The 16,324-nt window shown below is 35.7% G+C and overlaps 1 protein-coding gene across 2 annotated transcripts in view; it reads left to right on the top strand.

The window, feature by feature from the left end:
• The window catches only part of ASCC3 (activating signal cointegrator 1 complex subunit 3), a 276,779-nt gene that overhangs the window by 45,054 nt on the left and 215,401 nt on the right, over positions 1–16,324 (top strand). For both annotated transcript variants that reach the window (XM_054820094.1, XM_054820095.1), the window contains exons 6-8: positions 910–1,117; positions 1,860–2,001; positions 2,576–2,701. In XM_054820094.1, coding sequence (XP_054676069.1) covers positions 910–1,117; positions 1,860–2,001; positions 2,576–2,701 — 476 coding nt within the window. The remainder of the gene's footprint in view (positions 1–909; positions 1,118–1,859; positions 2,002–2,575; positions 2,702–16,324) is intronic.

Below are 16,324 nucleotides of genomic sequence, written 5' to 3'. Positions count from 1 at the left end.
AAAGTTTTTCAAGTTTTCAGCTTCAGAGTTTGACTGCAAAAGTACACGTGAAACATAATTGAATGAAGTATATAATATTTAGTGAAACCTACATAAACTAATAATCTGTTTGCAGAATTTTGAAAATAGAAGTTTAGAAACACTGATATAATTAAAATGAAAACAAATCTCTCCACCTCATTGCATATAAAAGACTTGGTTGTGTCTTTCGTTTTGGTCAGTAATGGCCTTGGAAGGTTGAATGTGACTGGGATTTTTCAGGTTCCCTGCTCCCCTACATTTATTGTTTACTGTAATTGTTCTGTGGTTCTGATTCTTCTTGATTCAGACCTGCTGTTTCCCACATAAAGGGAAGGAGTCCTTGTCGTTGTTTAGAATAGTATTTCTTTTCTCATTCACTTAGGGAAATTACATTGTGAGTATGCTTTCAATACAATCACGTTATCTAGTAAATATATGCTAATTGTTTTGTTAAGAGGCTGTTTAAAAAAACTAGCCTGTTTAATCTGTTTTCACACCATTCTACTCATCTCTCCTCTTACATACATAATACTAATGAGTGGCATTTTCACTGTTGATGAAGCTATAAATATAGAGAAGGAAGAAAGCTCTTCCTTTTGCTGCTAGCCCATCCGTTTGCTTTGGGATGAAGAATTTTTGTTTGCTTAACAGTGGTAACTTTAAATGTCTTACCTTTGGGACATGAGCTGGTACTTCTTTTAGGTTTCTTGAGACAAACTGCTGCATGTTCATCTAAATAAAGCTTAAACTATCTTTAAACACACATGCTCTCCCCGCCCCCCCAAAAAAGAAAATAAACCTCAAAAAGCAAACCTTTAGGAGAAAACAGGGGAAAACAAAGATGGAATCTAGTACTTATGGAGATGCATACCTGTTATCGTATTGCAGAACAGTGCAAGAAGTTTATAGGAGAAAATGCTAAGCCCAATTATGGTTGTCAAGTTACAATTCAGTCTGAACAAGAAAAGCTGTTAATGAAACAGTATCGTCGGGAAGAAAAGCGAAATGCCAGAAAAGAAAAACAAGCTGGGGAAGATGGAGAAGTTTCCGGAGAAGGACTAATGTGCTTTGATCCCAAAGAGCTGCGGATGCAAAGGTAATAAATGCCAGAAGTTGAGAAATGCTTATGTTGTAATTGCTTCTTCAACATATCATAATAGTTTATTTTCCTTTAGTTTGCTTTGGTGGATATGCGATGTTGACTTCGAGTCACATTTTATTACAAGTGTAGAATTCTTTTTCATATTAAAACCTAATTTTCAGGGAAAGCAAGCAGTGGTCTGCTTAATGAGAATCTTCTTGATCTCATCTGTGTGGGCTGGAGATGCAGATTAGAGGGGTAGGCTATCTTTCTTAGTTTCTGTACGCATACTACTTGCTTAAGATTTATGAAGTCTGTACTAAATCTATCAGAATTATCTTTCTTTTTTTCCTCTCAAGATTAATGGATACTATTTTCCATGTTATCAGCTAAAGGTAGTGGGAGGAGTAGGGGAGGGAGAGGGTAAGGAGCAAATAAGCTGTTGTGTTTCGTATTGAGAAAAATATAGTAGGACTGGTACTTAACTGTGAATACATGCTGCTCTATTGCTTAAAAAGAGGCAAATCTGCACTTATTGGATTGCACTTTTGATTTTTATCTAAACTGTGTTACAAGGACTTGGTTTAACTGATGCCAGAGAATAACACTGTAAAATTCCTTTCTTAATTATCTTATGCATTGGGTTTTTCCTTAAATTTCCACAACTGTTGCTCTCACTTTAATATACCACGTTCAGGTTTTGTGCTGGCTGCCTAAAATGGGCAGACTTATTGCTTCTTTTTTTTTCTGCTCACAGAGAACTAGCACTTTTGAATGCTCGAAGTATGCCGATCCTAGGTAAACAGAGAGAGGTGGAGTTTGAAAAAATTCATTATCCTCATGTTTATGATTCCCGAGCTGAAGCTATGAAAACTTCAGCATTCATTGGGGGTGCAAAGGTACGTGTTTGGTGCATGACCCTTCTTGAACAGTACATCTTTCCCAGCGAATAAAATGCAGCAGGGTTCTCTTTGTTCCCTTAGAGATTTTCCTCCTTATCAGAGTCCAATGTCTGAAGCAGTGCTTCTTTGCAGAGGGTTTTAAACACTTTCATATCTTCTGTTTTTATTTTGACTCTAGAAGAAATAATCTCGTTCTGAACTAATGTATTTGTTTTTATTTCTAGGGTCACTTAAATAATTAAAATACTATTTTTTCCTCTTTATTTTTTGGAAGCTGTTGAATTGACTTTAACAAAATGAATGTTGTATGAAATTCTAGACTTAATGGCTTTCGAAATTTAATAAAATTGAGTTCTTTTTTGTCTTTTTGGGACCGCTTTCTGAGTAGTTAAACAGATTATTTTCCATTTTGGGGATTCAGTGCTATCTATAAAATGAATCAGTGAGAATTGCTTGTATTTTGGATTCATTTTTTGATGGAAAGAGATAAAACATCATTTAAAATGGGTTATACGTAATGATACTTTCTGTTTTCATACTTTCAATTAATTTTCCTGTAATACTTTTTTAGGTGTTCTTACCAGAGGCAGTTCAGAGAGAAAACAATAAAATGTATGAAGAGGTGAAGATCCCCCATAGTGAACCGATGCCTATTGGTATTGAAGAGAAAATTGTTTATATTAAAGACTTAGATGAGGTGAGTAAACCATTTCAACGACATTAAATTAGTTTTTTCTTCGTATTACAAAAATTTATCTGAAAAAGATTAGTAATTAATACTGTGATTTGTGATGTGTAAATGCAGCCAGTTAGTTTCTTCGCTACTAATTTTGAGAATATTTGTTGGGGGATGTAGTTCAGTGATATATAGTCCCTTTCATGATGACTCAGATTCAGGAAATTCCTGCTCTAAACTTCTTGTTCATGAGTTGCAGTTCTCAGTTCCTTTGGCATTACCTGTTCAGCTATTTCTGGTGTTGAGCTGTGATCTGGATGACTAAAATGAAAATAAAAGATTACGGTGATTCTGTTCTCTTTCTGGAGACCACATGGAGAAGTGAGCTGAAGCTTCTGTATCTTGACTTGTGCAGATTGGCTTGTGACTGCACAGCACTATTTTGCAGCCCATGAGACTAGTCTTATAATACGATGCGGTTGTGGGGGTATTAAGTTAAGATGTTGCAGACTGTATGGGGTGCAAAACCTTCTGGAACAGTTCTTTAACCAGAAGGTGGCAAATCATTATTAGCAAAACTTTGATAATAGGAAACAGAGGGCAGAGGGGAAAAAATGCAAGTAAACCAAACATAAACATTTTAACTTTAGTGATTGAAACTGGTGCAAAAGCTGAGGTAAGGGAACTAAATTTGTTAATATTTACAGTCTAGAACTTGCAGTACTCCATCAGGTTGTACCTGCTCGCTCACTCCTCATTGTCTGTGTCAAATGTGTCGATGAATGGAAGATTTGCTATTGATTTCAACAGGCACATAGAGCAAGCTGTATGTGCGCATGAAGAACGCTTTATATTTGTTAGTTCTTCAGCAACATACAACATGAAAAAATGTTTCCCGCTTCTTTCCCTGTGGGAAAACAGGAAATGAGAATATAAGTCTACTACGGTTACTTCTTTGGGGTTCTGAGTAAAGATCATGTCTTACATAAACATTTAACTCTTTTTAAACAGAAGACAGTTTAATTTTAGAATCTGAATCTATTCTTTTCTGCTTGGGTGACAGTATGTAATGTCATGTGTATACAGTGACTGACAGTTTAAGTAGATAGAAAAGTTTAGCCACTGCAGCTGTAAAATGTGATATTTTATATGACAGTTTTCAGCATGACAGCTTTTTGCAATGAAATCTTTCTCCGAAGCTAAATAATACTTACTAACCTGTAAACTTTTTGCAAGAAGTACCAATATTTCAAGAGACAATAACTTGTTCAGAAAAAGATACAGTTCAGACAGAAAAACAAATATCTAAAAGAAATGCTTTGCAGATTTTTACACATACAATGTTAAAAATAAATGTTACAGAATGCATCAGTTATGCATATTTCACAAATAATTTGTCTCCTTTGTAGGTTGTGTATCATCGAGAGGTATATTCTTCAGTTTTACAATGAAATTCTGAAAGAGAAACAATTTTCTTCAGAACTTTACTCTTCTGTATGCTTCCTATTACAGGACATCAAATAGGAGTTTTAACAGCAGATACAATTTTGAATGTTTGAATACTTATGTATTTAAGTCTCACCCCCAACTTTGATATCAGTTTGCAACAAAAGATGTCAAATCTATGAATAGTTTGTCCAACTGCAGGACTTGTCAGATTCTTATTTCTGTGAGTGAAACTCATTGGTTTGAATCTTGTTGAATAGCACCTTTTTCTCAATGAGTAGAGAGACTGAAATTGCTAATATGTGTATTATTTAAGTTATACCTGGTCAAGATGTAAGTATCTTGATTAGGGGAAAGTTTCTTTTTGCTTTCTCTGTATGGTTCCAATAGATCTCTAAGCTCATAAAATCTTGGTTGGTGCTTAAAATTTTTGTGAAAAAACTCAAGTCAATTTAGAGGATTAGTTTTTCTGTCAATGTGGTTTATTCTTTTTTGGTGAACTGGTGTAAGCAAAAGCAGCAAAATAAAGCTTTTTAGCTTTATCCTTAGCATATACAGGTGCTTATAAGATAACCCTCATATCTCTGTATAGGTATGTGTGCAAGATTATCTAAAAAATAAACAGATGGGCGAGAAGGAGAGGTGACTGAATGTAACTTTAGAGAGTTCATAATGGCATCTAAAGGCCTCGTGAGGAAGTTGAGTGTTTTGCTACTATGAGTAGTAGGGTTTTGATGTAAGACATTGAGTTAGTCTAAACATATAGATTAAGGTATTCATTCTGTTTAACAACTCAATATACATGCAACCCATAATAATAAAGGTCCCCAGGAAAAAAAATGCTCAGAGCAACGAAACGGTCTCTTGTTGCAGTTACAATGGTTTTTATCACATAGCTCTCCAAGCACTTGCTGTTTTGTGGAGAAATCCTGATGATTTTAAAAATGATAAATACCCTTCCTCCTTTAAGTTTATTCATTTAGTTTTCATCTGTTCTCCATTTCACCAGTCCCATTGCTGTTATGCTTTGGTGAGTTTCTTGCCTTGCCAAGAGCCAGCTCTGGCTGCGTTTCCCTGCCTTGGGTACTAACACTTATTAAACCTCGTGTTCAAAGACACAAATACTTTGGGTTTTCTAAAGTGTTTCTCTTTCTAAAATTGTCTTTTTACATCCAGAAAATAAATCACTTTTCTACTTTCTGAGAACAGTTTTGCTGACTTACTTTCAGGCTTAGAGCTTTATAAGTTCTTATTTGCCATGGAGTCACTGCGAGGAGGAGGAGGAGGTGGGGCAGATCAGAGCCCCTGCTGCTCGGGGCAGTTGGGTATGGGAGTTTTCTGTGAGCTCTGAAAGCTGTGGGGTGTCAGCCTGCTGGGGAGAGGCAGAAACCACTGGTAACCTCTCTGGAGCTACTTTGTCTACACAATAATGATAAGAGACGGTGACCTCCTTCATTTGATATATGCTTTCTTGGTAATAGTAGGCTCTCCTCTGTAAGGTCCAGCTTGCTTTTGCTTGCTGTCACAAGCTGTGACCAGATGACAGAAGTAAAACTAGGTTTGCACTACAGAAGACTTCTACCTTTCCATCTAAATATGTGCCCTCTTTGAAATTTGAGGGACATCTGTGGGACATACAGGACATGGCTTCAGGTAGAGAGAACAGCAATTTTTGTACAATTAAAAAATTTCCTGGGCCTTCTCTTGGGCTCTTCTTGGTAACTATCTTGCCCAAGTGTGGAGAGGGTAGGTAGTCAGGAGTACTATACAGCTGACATCCTAGTTTATTATGTTGTAGAGGGAAGTGTGCTTCTATTTAGATTTGATTTATGGAAAGTTTTTTAATGGCTAGTGTAGATTTCTTTTTAAGGGAAAGGAATTTATACGCCATTGATAACATAAAGAATCCTACATCTTGATTTGAAAATTTCCAGTGGTACCTTTACTCATTCAAGGTTAAAAACCTGAACTGCTTCAATTTTCCCAAAGGACTGAAAAGAAGTAACATCACTATGAAGTGTGACCAGTAAGAAAGAGCATGAGAAGAATAGTAGCAATACAAAATAAAATTAGTTCTTCACTAATGCTTTGTATTAGGTACATTGACAGGAGTAGGTTTGGGAATGTACTAAGACAGACCGAGAAGCTGTGCTATATAGCTAAGTGAGTGCATTTCACAGACTAAGGACAAAATTCTTCATTACTCAACTTAATATTCACGTTACCTAGCAGGTGAAAATTCTGTTATTCTTCTACTAGTTTGCATTTGTGTCACTTCTGTCTTGTAACAGACAAAGGAGCTCTACAAGAGAGTCTGTAAGGCATAGGCATAACATAATGCTGATAATGAAACTAAATTGTCAAAAAGTTTAATTTACCTTTGATTTTCCTTTTAAAAGAAGGTAAGATTTAACTAAAATGGACTAGTTTGTATTCTTCTGAAAAAATGATTCACTTTCAACTGAATATTAATGCGAGAATTTTTAAAGCTGCATAGGAGCTTCTTGTCTTTTTAGTCTATATGTTTTCATTTGCACAAAAGTAATTTTAAGGAATCTATACCTATTTCTCATCATTTATGTGATTTTGATCACATTGTCAGCAGTTTGGATGGAATATTTGAACGTGTAACATGCATATTGCAGGATAAACTATTAAATTTAATCTTCAAAGCTCATAAGGTCAGAACTGAGTTTGTGATAAGGAGTTTGTTTATATTTTGAACCATTAGTGAAAAGTTAAACCTCTGGATCATGTAAGTTGAAGTAATCTTTCATTTTAAATGTTTTTAAGGATTAGTTCAGATTCCTTACATTTTTCTCATTTCCTTAAGTTGACGTAAACATAGGTTGAGAAAAGGTGAGAGAAATGTATTCCTTTAAATACTAATTCTAACAAATCACATTTTAACCACATTTGAACCATGTATAGACTCATCTTTTATTTGTTTCTTTTGTATAAATATAGGGCAAAATGACAAAACTTCGATGAACCAACACCAAAGGCAGCAGCAATGCCTTGAACTAGCACAGGTATTAACAGGAGGTTTTTATTTGTAGGATTAGCAGTGTAATAGGGCTGCACCTTCCACTGCAGTCCAGAATGAAGTGAACTTTATGTCAATGAGTGTTGGTTTTTAACATTTTGAAGTCTTCTAGAATAAAACTACAGTAGACCAGTCATTAAGTACGTCATTCCTCTACATTTAAGAGTAGAATGTTGTCGTGTGTTGTGAATATGCTGTAGTAACCTATATTTGTTATTTGCATCTCAGCCTCTCACATGAGGCTACTAGCAAGAAGCTGCAGTGAAATGATAGACCTAGTGCTGTTTGTCCCAAAGTTAACTAAAATAGTTGATTTGAATAGTCAATGAAGCCCTCATTCCTAAACTTGCAATTACTACTTGAGGTAGTAATAAATTGGGTCCAGCTCAAATAATTTGCTCAGTATTGGAAAGAATATTATTAGTATTGAAGAGGCTATTACTATAGCAAATGTCTGTAAATTAACTAAAGCACCCAGAATAATCATAGAATCCTAGAATGGTTAAGGTGGAAGGGATGTTAAAGATCATCTAGTTCCAACCCCCCTGCCATGGGCAGGGACACCCTCCACTAGACCAGGTTGCCCAAAGCCCCATCCAGCCTGGCCTTGAACACTTCCAGCGATGTGGCTGTCACAGCTTCTCTGGGCAACCTGTGCCAGTGCCTCACCACCCTCACAGTAAAGAATTTCTTCCTAATACCTAATCTAAATCTACCCTCCTTCAGCTTAAGGCCATTACCCCTTGTCCTATCATTACATGCCCTTGTAACCAGTCCCTCTCCAGTTTGCTTGCAGGCCCCCTTTAGGTACTGGAAGGCTGCTATAAGGTCTCCCTGGAGCCTTCTCTTCTCCAGGCTGAGCAAAGCCAACTCTCTCAGCCTGTCTTCATAGGTGCTCCAGCCCCCTGATCATATTTGTGACCATCCTCTGGACTCCCTCCAACAGCTCCATGTCCTTCTTGTACTGGGGACCCCAGAGCTGGATGTAGTACTCCAGGTTGGATCTCACAAGAGCGGAGTAGGGAGAGAGAGTCTCCTCCCTCAACCTGCTGGTCACGCTTCTTTTAATGCAGCCCAGAACACGGTTGGCTTTCTGGGCTGCAAGTGCACATTGCTGGGTCATGATGAGTTTCTCATCCACCAACACCCCCAAGTCCTTCTCCTCAGGGCTGCTTTCAATCCATTCCCCCCAAGCCTATAGTCGTGCTTGGGATTGCCCCAACCCACGTGCAGGACCTTGCACTTGGCCTTGATTAAACATCATGAGGTTTGCACTGGCCTACTTCTCAAGCCTGTCAAGGTCCCTCTGGATGTCATCCCTTCCCTCCAGTGTGTTGACCGCACCACACAGCTTGATGTTGTCAGTAAACTTGCTGAGGGTGCACTCGATCCCATTGTCCGTGTCACTGACAAAGATGTTAAATAACATTTTTTTAGCTATGTTTGGCGCTATATTATCTGAAATCTTTTGGCTAGTATTTTCAAAGTAAGTATTTAATTTAGTTAGAGCCTCCTTGCAAAGGATCAGAGCTTCTCTAAAAAGTTTAACTTCATGATTAGTTAAATTATTCCACACGCAGATTTTTCTGAAGTGTCACGGAATCAGTGCCTGGATGAATTCAAATACTAAGATGAAACTCATGATACAAACTGACAAAAATCGAATTTTTTGTAGCTACCATTCCTACCTAATCTCATTATGCACTGCAAATATGAGATTGGGAGCAGCCAACCTTTCACAGTTTAGCAGTCATAAGCTGGCATTAGCACTGTCCTACTATCTGTTGTGTTCCTTTTTCTGCTTTGTCACTTCTACCTTTCTACACTATGATCTGAACTGCTTTACCTCCTGCCACAGTCTAACTCCACCTGTGTCATCTCAGATTCTTTATTTCCTGTCCCTGTTGGGCTGGGAGCAGGAGCTAGTGGTTTGCACAGAGGGTGCTGTGCTGCTGCTCAGAAGCATCTCTGGTGTTCAGTGGCAAAACGGTGCACGGCGTCCCACAGAAGGAGTTGCAAAGGGGAAGGGTTCTTGCCTTACTGCAAGGCAGCAAATCCCACCCCCAACTCAATTTGTAGATAATTATTCTCAATTTATTATTTGGAGAGCTGTGTTTTCACCACAGTAGAAGCACATGTGGCTTATAAGTAGCTAGTTGGTCCCACCAGTTTAGTCTGAAGTATTATGGTACTATTACTTGAAAAAAGTGACATGCTAGCTAGGGTTTTTCAATAATGAGAATTTAAAAAATGGAATAAGCGCAAGCTTAGATTTATTAATTTTGCCTGCTTGACATGCAGCTTGACCGTTACTGAAATACTTTTTTTTTTTTATTCACTGTAAAGGGGTTTTTGTGCCAGCCTTTTTGCCAAATAAATGTACCTTTAAAGTCATAAACTCAGGTCAGGGAAAGTTCCTCTTCAAGGCTTTCAGAGCAGGTTTTATCTAATAATTTGCTGTTGGTGAAAAATTACTTCAGCTTTTAACCTAAAGTGGGTGTTCAGGGTAAGATTTATTTCTTTGTTTCATGTTATTTCCATCATTTCCTTTTACTAGCACTTCTTAATGGTCTAAATAAGAATATTTTTTCCTGTCTGTATTATGTGAAGGAATTATTACCAAATCAATATTCCCTTTTTTCCTGTAATGTTTTCCTGTTTTTAGAATTGTGCAAAGTATGTCTGCTGAATAGAAGTATGGATGTTTTTTGCATAAATTACATTTTTTCACATCCAGAGTGCCAGCCCATTTATTCCAAAGTAGATCTTGGTGTATATTTCAGTTGCTTATTTTCCAAACAGCAATTGACAGCTAGACTGAATTGAATCATTTGTAAAATATTTTTAATTTTATTGAAATCTTGTCATTTATCCAATGAAGTATACTAGAAAATTGCTCCGAGGAAAGTTTGCAAGTTCCATAATCATTAGTCCCAACTTAAGACAAGGAAAAAACAACATGTAGGTCATGATACAATGGTTTTAATAGACTGCAGTTCCTAATATACATTTCCAGCTGTCTTCATATTTCATGAATGCGGGTGCAAAAAAGGTAGACTATGTGCAGTAATGGGTTAACAAGAATATTGGAGTTAAGATTCTATACTGATGTTAATCTTAAAGCCTATGAGTTCTGGCTTAATTTCCTTCAGCATGTGAGCTAATGAGTATCTTATCATTACTTTAGAATCCCAGATGCAATATTTACAATTTTTGCATCAAATTGTTTGAATAGCTAACAGCCTCAGCTGTGGCTTTTGTGTGTTGTGTTGTTTAAATACTGTTGCTTTGACTGAAAGCATGTAAAAATATGTGGTTCATGCCAAACTGGCAGTTTGTCTGTCTTGTGTAAAAACTATCATCTTTTCCATTAGGAAAATCCTATCTCTAATTAGAAATAGTTTATTTAACTCTTCATCAAAAAGATCTGTTGCTATGACGTGCAACCTGTAAAGTGGTATTCTGGTTTTAAAACTCATCTGTAATCTGAAGTTGCAGAAATGCAAACGTGTGCTCTGTTGCAGGCTACTAATTCACTGTTGGAAGACACTTGCTGTACTTGAATAGAACTCATTGAATGTAATATTTTTAAAAAATATGCCTAACTTGACTGTGGTTTTCCAATGTTTAGATATCACTGTATGATTTCCTGAATGCTAAATAGTTCTTTTCCTTTCAGCAATAGAAAACATCTTTCCATTGTGCTAAATCTCTGAGAAGTATTTTGGAAAATATTCTTACTTTATTGATATAGCCTTTAATACTACAAATGATACCATAGCATTTTTCTGGATTCATAAAACCTTTCTATTAGTTTAAATCCTAATATTCTTTTGCAAGTAAGATGCTCTTCTTTTGTTCAACAGAATCACGGATTTTATTGCATTCCAGATTATATACCTGTTTTATTTTGGGTAACACCTTTAAAACAAAACCTATCTAAATAATTTAAAGAGAGAAAGAGACTTGATATGGTAATTGAAATACAGGTACACTACAGTGATAGCAAGGCTTTATGAATGTTGTAGTACAACTTTGAATTAATTCTAGAATGAAATGTGAAAGTCTGAATTCCTTGATTTTTCATGGCACATTGATGTCCCAGATCCAGCATGGCAGAGTTCTTAGGAGCAAAGCTTGGGAGGATCAGGGATTACAACTACCTTCCAATAGCCGTGAGTTTGAGGAGTTGAAAACTAACACCAAAAGGGAAGATTAGGAGTGAAGTAGATAAATAATAAAAGAATAAATATGTAATCAAGAAATACTTTACAGATGGATGATTTGATCTGATAACCTGATATTGTTGTTCTAAACATGGTTCCACCTATATCTACTTTCTCCTGAAATGAGAGTATTTTTGTATTTCTGAAGTCTGTATCAAAATATATAAAGTAGGTTTCCTAAAACGTCGGAATAAGACTTTATGCTAGTGCTGAAATAGAGAAAAGAGTGAACTATCTCAGAAGAGGTATACTGAGGACAACGATTTTCTTTTTTAACGTAGCGATAGTAAAACACAAAAAGAAAGGGAAGTGTCGTCAGGGATAGTGATATCACGGCTGTTCTAAAAATAAGAAAGCAAGAAATAGAGATTGACATTTTGTTTTCTGACAAAACCCATAGTACAACTTCTTTTCCTGAGATACACATCCCAGGTGTGTGCTAGCTCTTAAGACCTGAACACAGTATTGGATATGTTCATCTCTTCACTATTTCATGGGTTTCCTCCAGAGCATTTCGTTTTGTGACTTGTACAGTTATTTTAAAAAAACATTTTGAAATGCAGTGGCACCTGGCAGTAAGGATTGTTGTATAGGCTTAGCATTTGAAGACTGTGATTTTTGACTCAGCAAAAAGATGTATTTGACACTGTTATAGTCTTTGAAATGACCTGTCTCTTAACACAGGATGAGAAATTGAAACTATTTTCTCTGAAATGTTTCTGTGTTAAACAAGTGTGACATGACTGGAGTCTTTGCCTTAATCCATGAGGCCTCTTCCTTTCCCAGTCTAAGATTATTGTAGACATGAAAGACAGTAACATATAAATTTTAGGTATTTTAAAAATATATTTATAAAATATTATATATACACAATACATGTATACAATATGTAGATGGCGGTGTTTATATATATTTCCTATTAATGCATTGTTGATTTTTAAAGTAGCAGATGCTTTTTAACAGACCCGTCACCACTATTTTTTATATTCCCCCTTTGTTTCCCTCAGCTTGCCAGATTTTTACTTTTTTATTTTTAAATAGAAAAAAAGATCTGCATGCAAAAAAGGTAGTCAAGCCAATCTATATCCCATATACAAATGTATGTAGGGTGCAAAAAAGAGAGGAAGATGATGAATAATTGGAGAGCAACAAGAACAGAAGTATGATCTTATGTCAGATTTTATGAAGAGCAGCAGACCATATGTACTGAAACAATCTTTGTCAATCCACCATTGTGGAAGTAATACCATAGTGGACCTCTTTTGGGGTGGGAAGCAAATACATCATGCCACTCATAAGTTTCAGACCTAGGCATTATATAACTGATCGGATGTAAGCCTGTATTTGCTCAAACTATGTCATATGATGTGGCTTTTATTTTTGGTATGATCTTACAGATCAAATCACTGTAATGTGATCATTTAAAAGCAGATTATTTTAATAGAAATACATTCACCAGAGAAGTGTAGTGAAAACAAACTTTTATTATTGTCCCATAAGGATGGGGAAATAATGTAGATACTTTTTTAAAATTTCGAGTTACAGGGATTATTGGAGAAATTCATAGATAACCACTTGCACCCACATTTTCAGATTATACAGTGTTTTCTTGATTTAAAAAGACCAAACAACGCAACAACTTGCAGTGTAACCTTTTTTCTTATTCCAGAATAATGTCCTTTGTCTGCCTCTGTCATAAACCTGTCTTTTGATTTATTTGCTTTGGTTTGACACTGGGCAAGTTTGATTCTTTTAGAATCGTGTTGAGCGAAGGTGTGCTTTGCAATATGTGCTGTCTTAGGTCATCTACAGAAATTTTTCAGAAGACTTCTCACAAAGGTGAAAAATTATCTTTTTGGCCAATAGGCTTCTCCTCAACTGTAACCTAATGTAGTGTCTTACAATTGACTGCTTAAAATATGATATGTGTTTTTTTGTTCTTGAAGTTGCCTTTGTCCTAGTGTCATGTGCAGTTTAGTTGAAGACATTTTGTAGTCTTGTGCTTTTATTCTTTTTACGATTATCAAGGCTTTTGTCTCTTTTCTTTAAACATCCATTTCTAAACACTATTAGGATAGCATATTGTATAATACATTATGGCTTTATTTATTTTTAGTGCTGGCTTATCTGTTTACATACTCATGTAAGACCCGTTTAACATCTTGGGAGAAATTTCACTGTTGTGTTATGTGAACAAGCTACATTTAAGACACTGGAGATGTTGAGGGTGGTAAGGATGCTCTACAAAAATAATAAATACACTCTTTGTTCTGTCAGTCTGAGTTGTGTTTTTAAGCACATTTTTATTTTCAAAAGCTTGATATTAATGAAAACATAGTGGAAAAACACTGATAAATGTAGGTACAGCAAGAAAAAAATCCTTGTGAATATAAAATAGTATTTTCAAATGTCCTTTCATTAGTGAAGTTGTAATTGAAATGTAAACAAATCCTTCTCATTTATAGATACTCTGTTTATTCTAAGTACTAGTAATGTAGAACTTTACTGAAAAGAGCTCTGTAAAATCTGAGTTATCTCTTCTTGGGCAGTACGTCTTTGAAGACAACAATTAATTGACAATATGGGTCAAAGTCTAGTTCTGAGAATATCTGTACTGGTGAATATAGAGAACTTCATTTCTTTTAGTCTGGTCTTTAAACTGACTACGCATGGATGTGTGTGATATACTAAGCAAAAACTGCTGAAAAATATTTAGTACATACTGTCATGCGAGAGTTGCGTATTCTTACAGTTATTTGGGATTTTGGTGGCTCTTTTTCATGCAGATAGTAAATATGAATAGAGAAATGCACTTTTTAATATTAACATGAGGTAAAATTGACTGCATCTGATTTGAATAAAATGTTAAGCCTGTTTCATTTTCTACACAGCTGCCAAGTGTGTGTATATTGTGTAGTGCTGCCTCTGAAATGGTTGAAAATCTGATGGGAACACTTACAAAGGCAAACCAGTAAAGGGCACCAGCTGCTGAAAAGCACCTGCTGAGCCACTGTGGGAATAGATGCATCTGCCTGTAGCTAGAAGTAATCTAGCAAAGTACCTGCTTTTACCTGTCAAGATTTTAATTTGTGTAAAGAGTCAACCGATGAAGCTAGTTCTGAATAATTAAGAAAAGAAAAAAAAAAGGAGGGGGAGGGGGGCACTTTTTTTGTACAAAAGAGCACCACTTCTGAGCAATAGGAGTCTGTGAAAGCTTGTCTTTGAACAACTAATTTATGTTTTTGTTTTAGTAGAAATAAACCCAGATATGGCAGCCAAAAGTCTCGGCTACACTGTGCATAATGTCTTACTAGAGGATGCAGTCAGTGTGGAAGAAATTATGCTACCAAAGACCAGGTTTCCAGTTTTGTTTGGCTTATTTTGAGATGTGGATCTCAGGGGCGTTTTTGAGAGTACACGTTTCTTTTTTCATCACAGTGTATTTGATTTCTTATGGATGATAATGCGCACACAGAAATACGTTTTACAGTCAGAAGTCATTAGACAAATTTCACAAATACGTTTTAAAACTGTTGTATATTTTGTCTTTTGCTACTTGAACTTTGCTTGTTCCTACACATTGGTGACCTTACCACAAAAAGTTCATCTTCCCTCCCCTACCTTTTATTTTCCTATGGTAGATGAAGTAGAACAACTTCTGTGAATGCTGCTGGTTTAGTTGGGATTAAGGAGAACAAAACAGCTGTATACTTGTAGAAAAAAAGACTGATTGTGCTTGCAGTCTTGCCTTGTAAAATTTAGGGTAATGTCTTTTAACATCTATGTTGTAAAACAGTACTGCCTTCTTGGTTAGTGGTAGTGTGAAATTAACTGGAACAGAGAGAAAATTGAGTTGTAGAAAGATTATGACAGCAATACTTACTCTTCTGGGAATATACTTCTGTTTGCCATTCTTTTAGTTTTTACTAGATGTGTTAAAATTATTACAAGTTTCAACTACAATTACCCTTCAGAGCACTCTGTTAGTTTTTCTGGTTTTTGTTACGTACTATTAGGAAGAAATAGTTTATATCATATGTTAAGTGCAAGCTAAATTACGTAATTTGAAAATAGTATGCTGAAGTGGCTTCTACATGGACAGTTTGAATATTCGCTTCCATGTGAACAGTTAGAACTAATGCTTTTCTGTGCATAAAATACTTTTGAATTAATTAGGACTTATTTAAAGATAAAAATACTGAAAGATACCTATACTTTAAAAGTATGTATTAGTATGAAATACTTTTACCCTGCTCTCTTTCAAAGGAAGACAATATTTAGGCTCCAAATTGTGATGTGTGACTGACTGTAAAATTGAGCAACTTTTATGTATTAAATTTTGTAGAGCAAAGCCAATGACCAATAAAAATCCACGAAGCATTTCAGGTAGATACGTTCTGCCACAGTGCAGCTGCAGGTAGCTCAAAGAAATCCAGCTTTCTGTTTCAGAGCATTTTTTTCCTCTTGTACTTCATCACTGTAATATTTAAAATCCAATTATAACTGCCTAGTGACTTTGCAGCTGTTATGTTTGTTGACCTCATTTAATGATCATAATAGTGAAATATTTAAATGAAGAAAGCAACTTGTTAAATGTTCATTTTTCTTTTTTTTAGGGAGGTACATTTATGTTACTCACTGAGTACAGAGACTTTTTGGTATAAAGCACATGCAGAGATGTGTAAAGTTTTTAATGAAAACAACTCAAAGTAGTTTTAGTCATTTTGATAATTAAGACTGGAGAGTGAATAATGTGCTTCTGCTGCATCCTGTTTAGGGAGTAGCCATTTCTCAATGGAAATTCCTAGTACGAGTGTGGAAGAAGAATGCAGTAGTCTGCTTTACTTTGACAGCATACCTGAAGGCAAGTTTTCGTTCTTAGGAGTAATTGTTCTTCAATTTAAAGAGAAATACAGAATAATATTT

This window comes from Grus americana, chromosome 3, assembly GCF_028858705.1.
Source record: "Grus americana isolate bGruAme1 chromosome 3, bGruAme1.mat, whole genome shotgun sequence".
Classification (NCBI taxonomy): domain Eukaryota; kingdom Metazoa; phylum Chordata; class Aves; order Gruiformes; family Gruidae; genus Grus; species Grus americana.
This window is presented reverse-complemented; position numbering and strand designations above follow the sequence as displayed.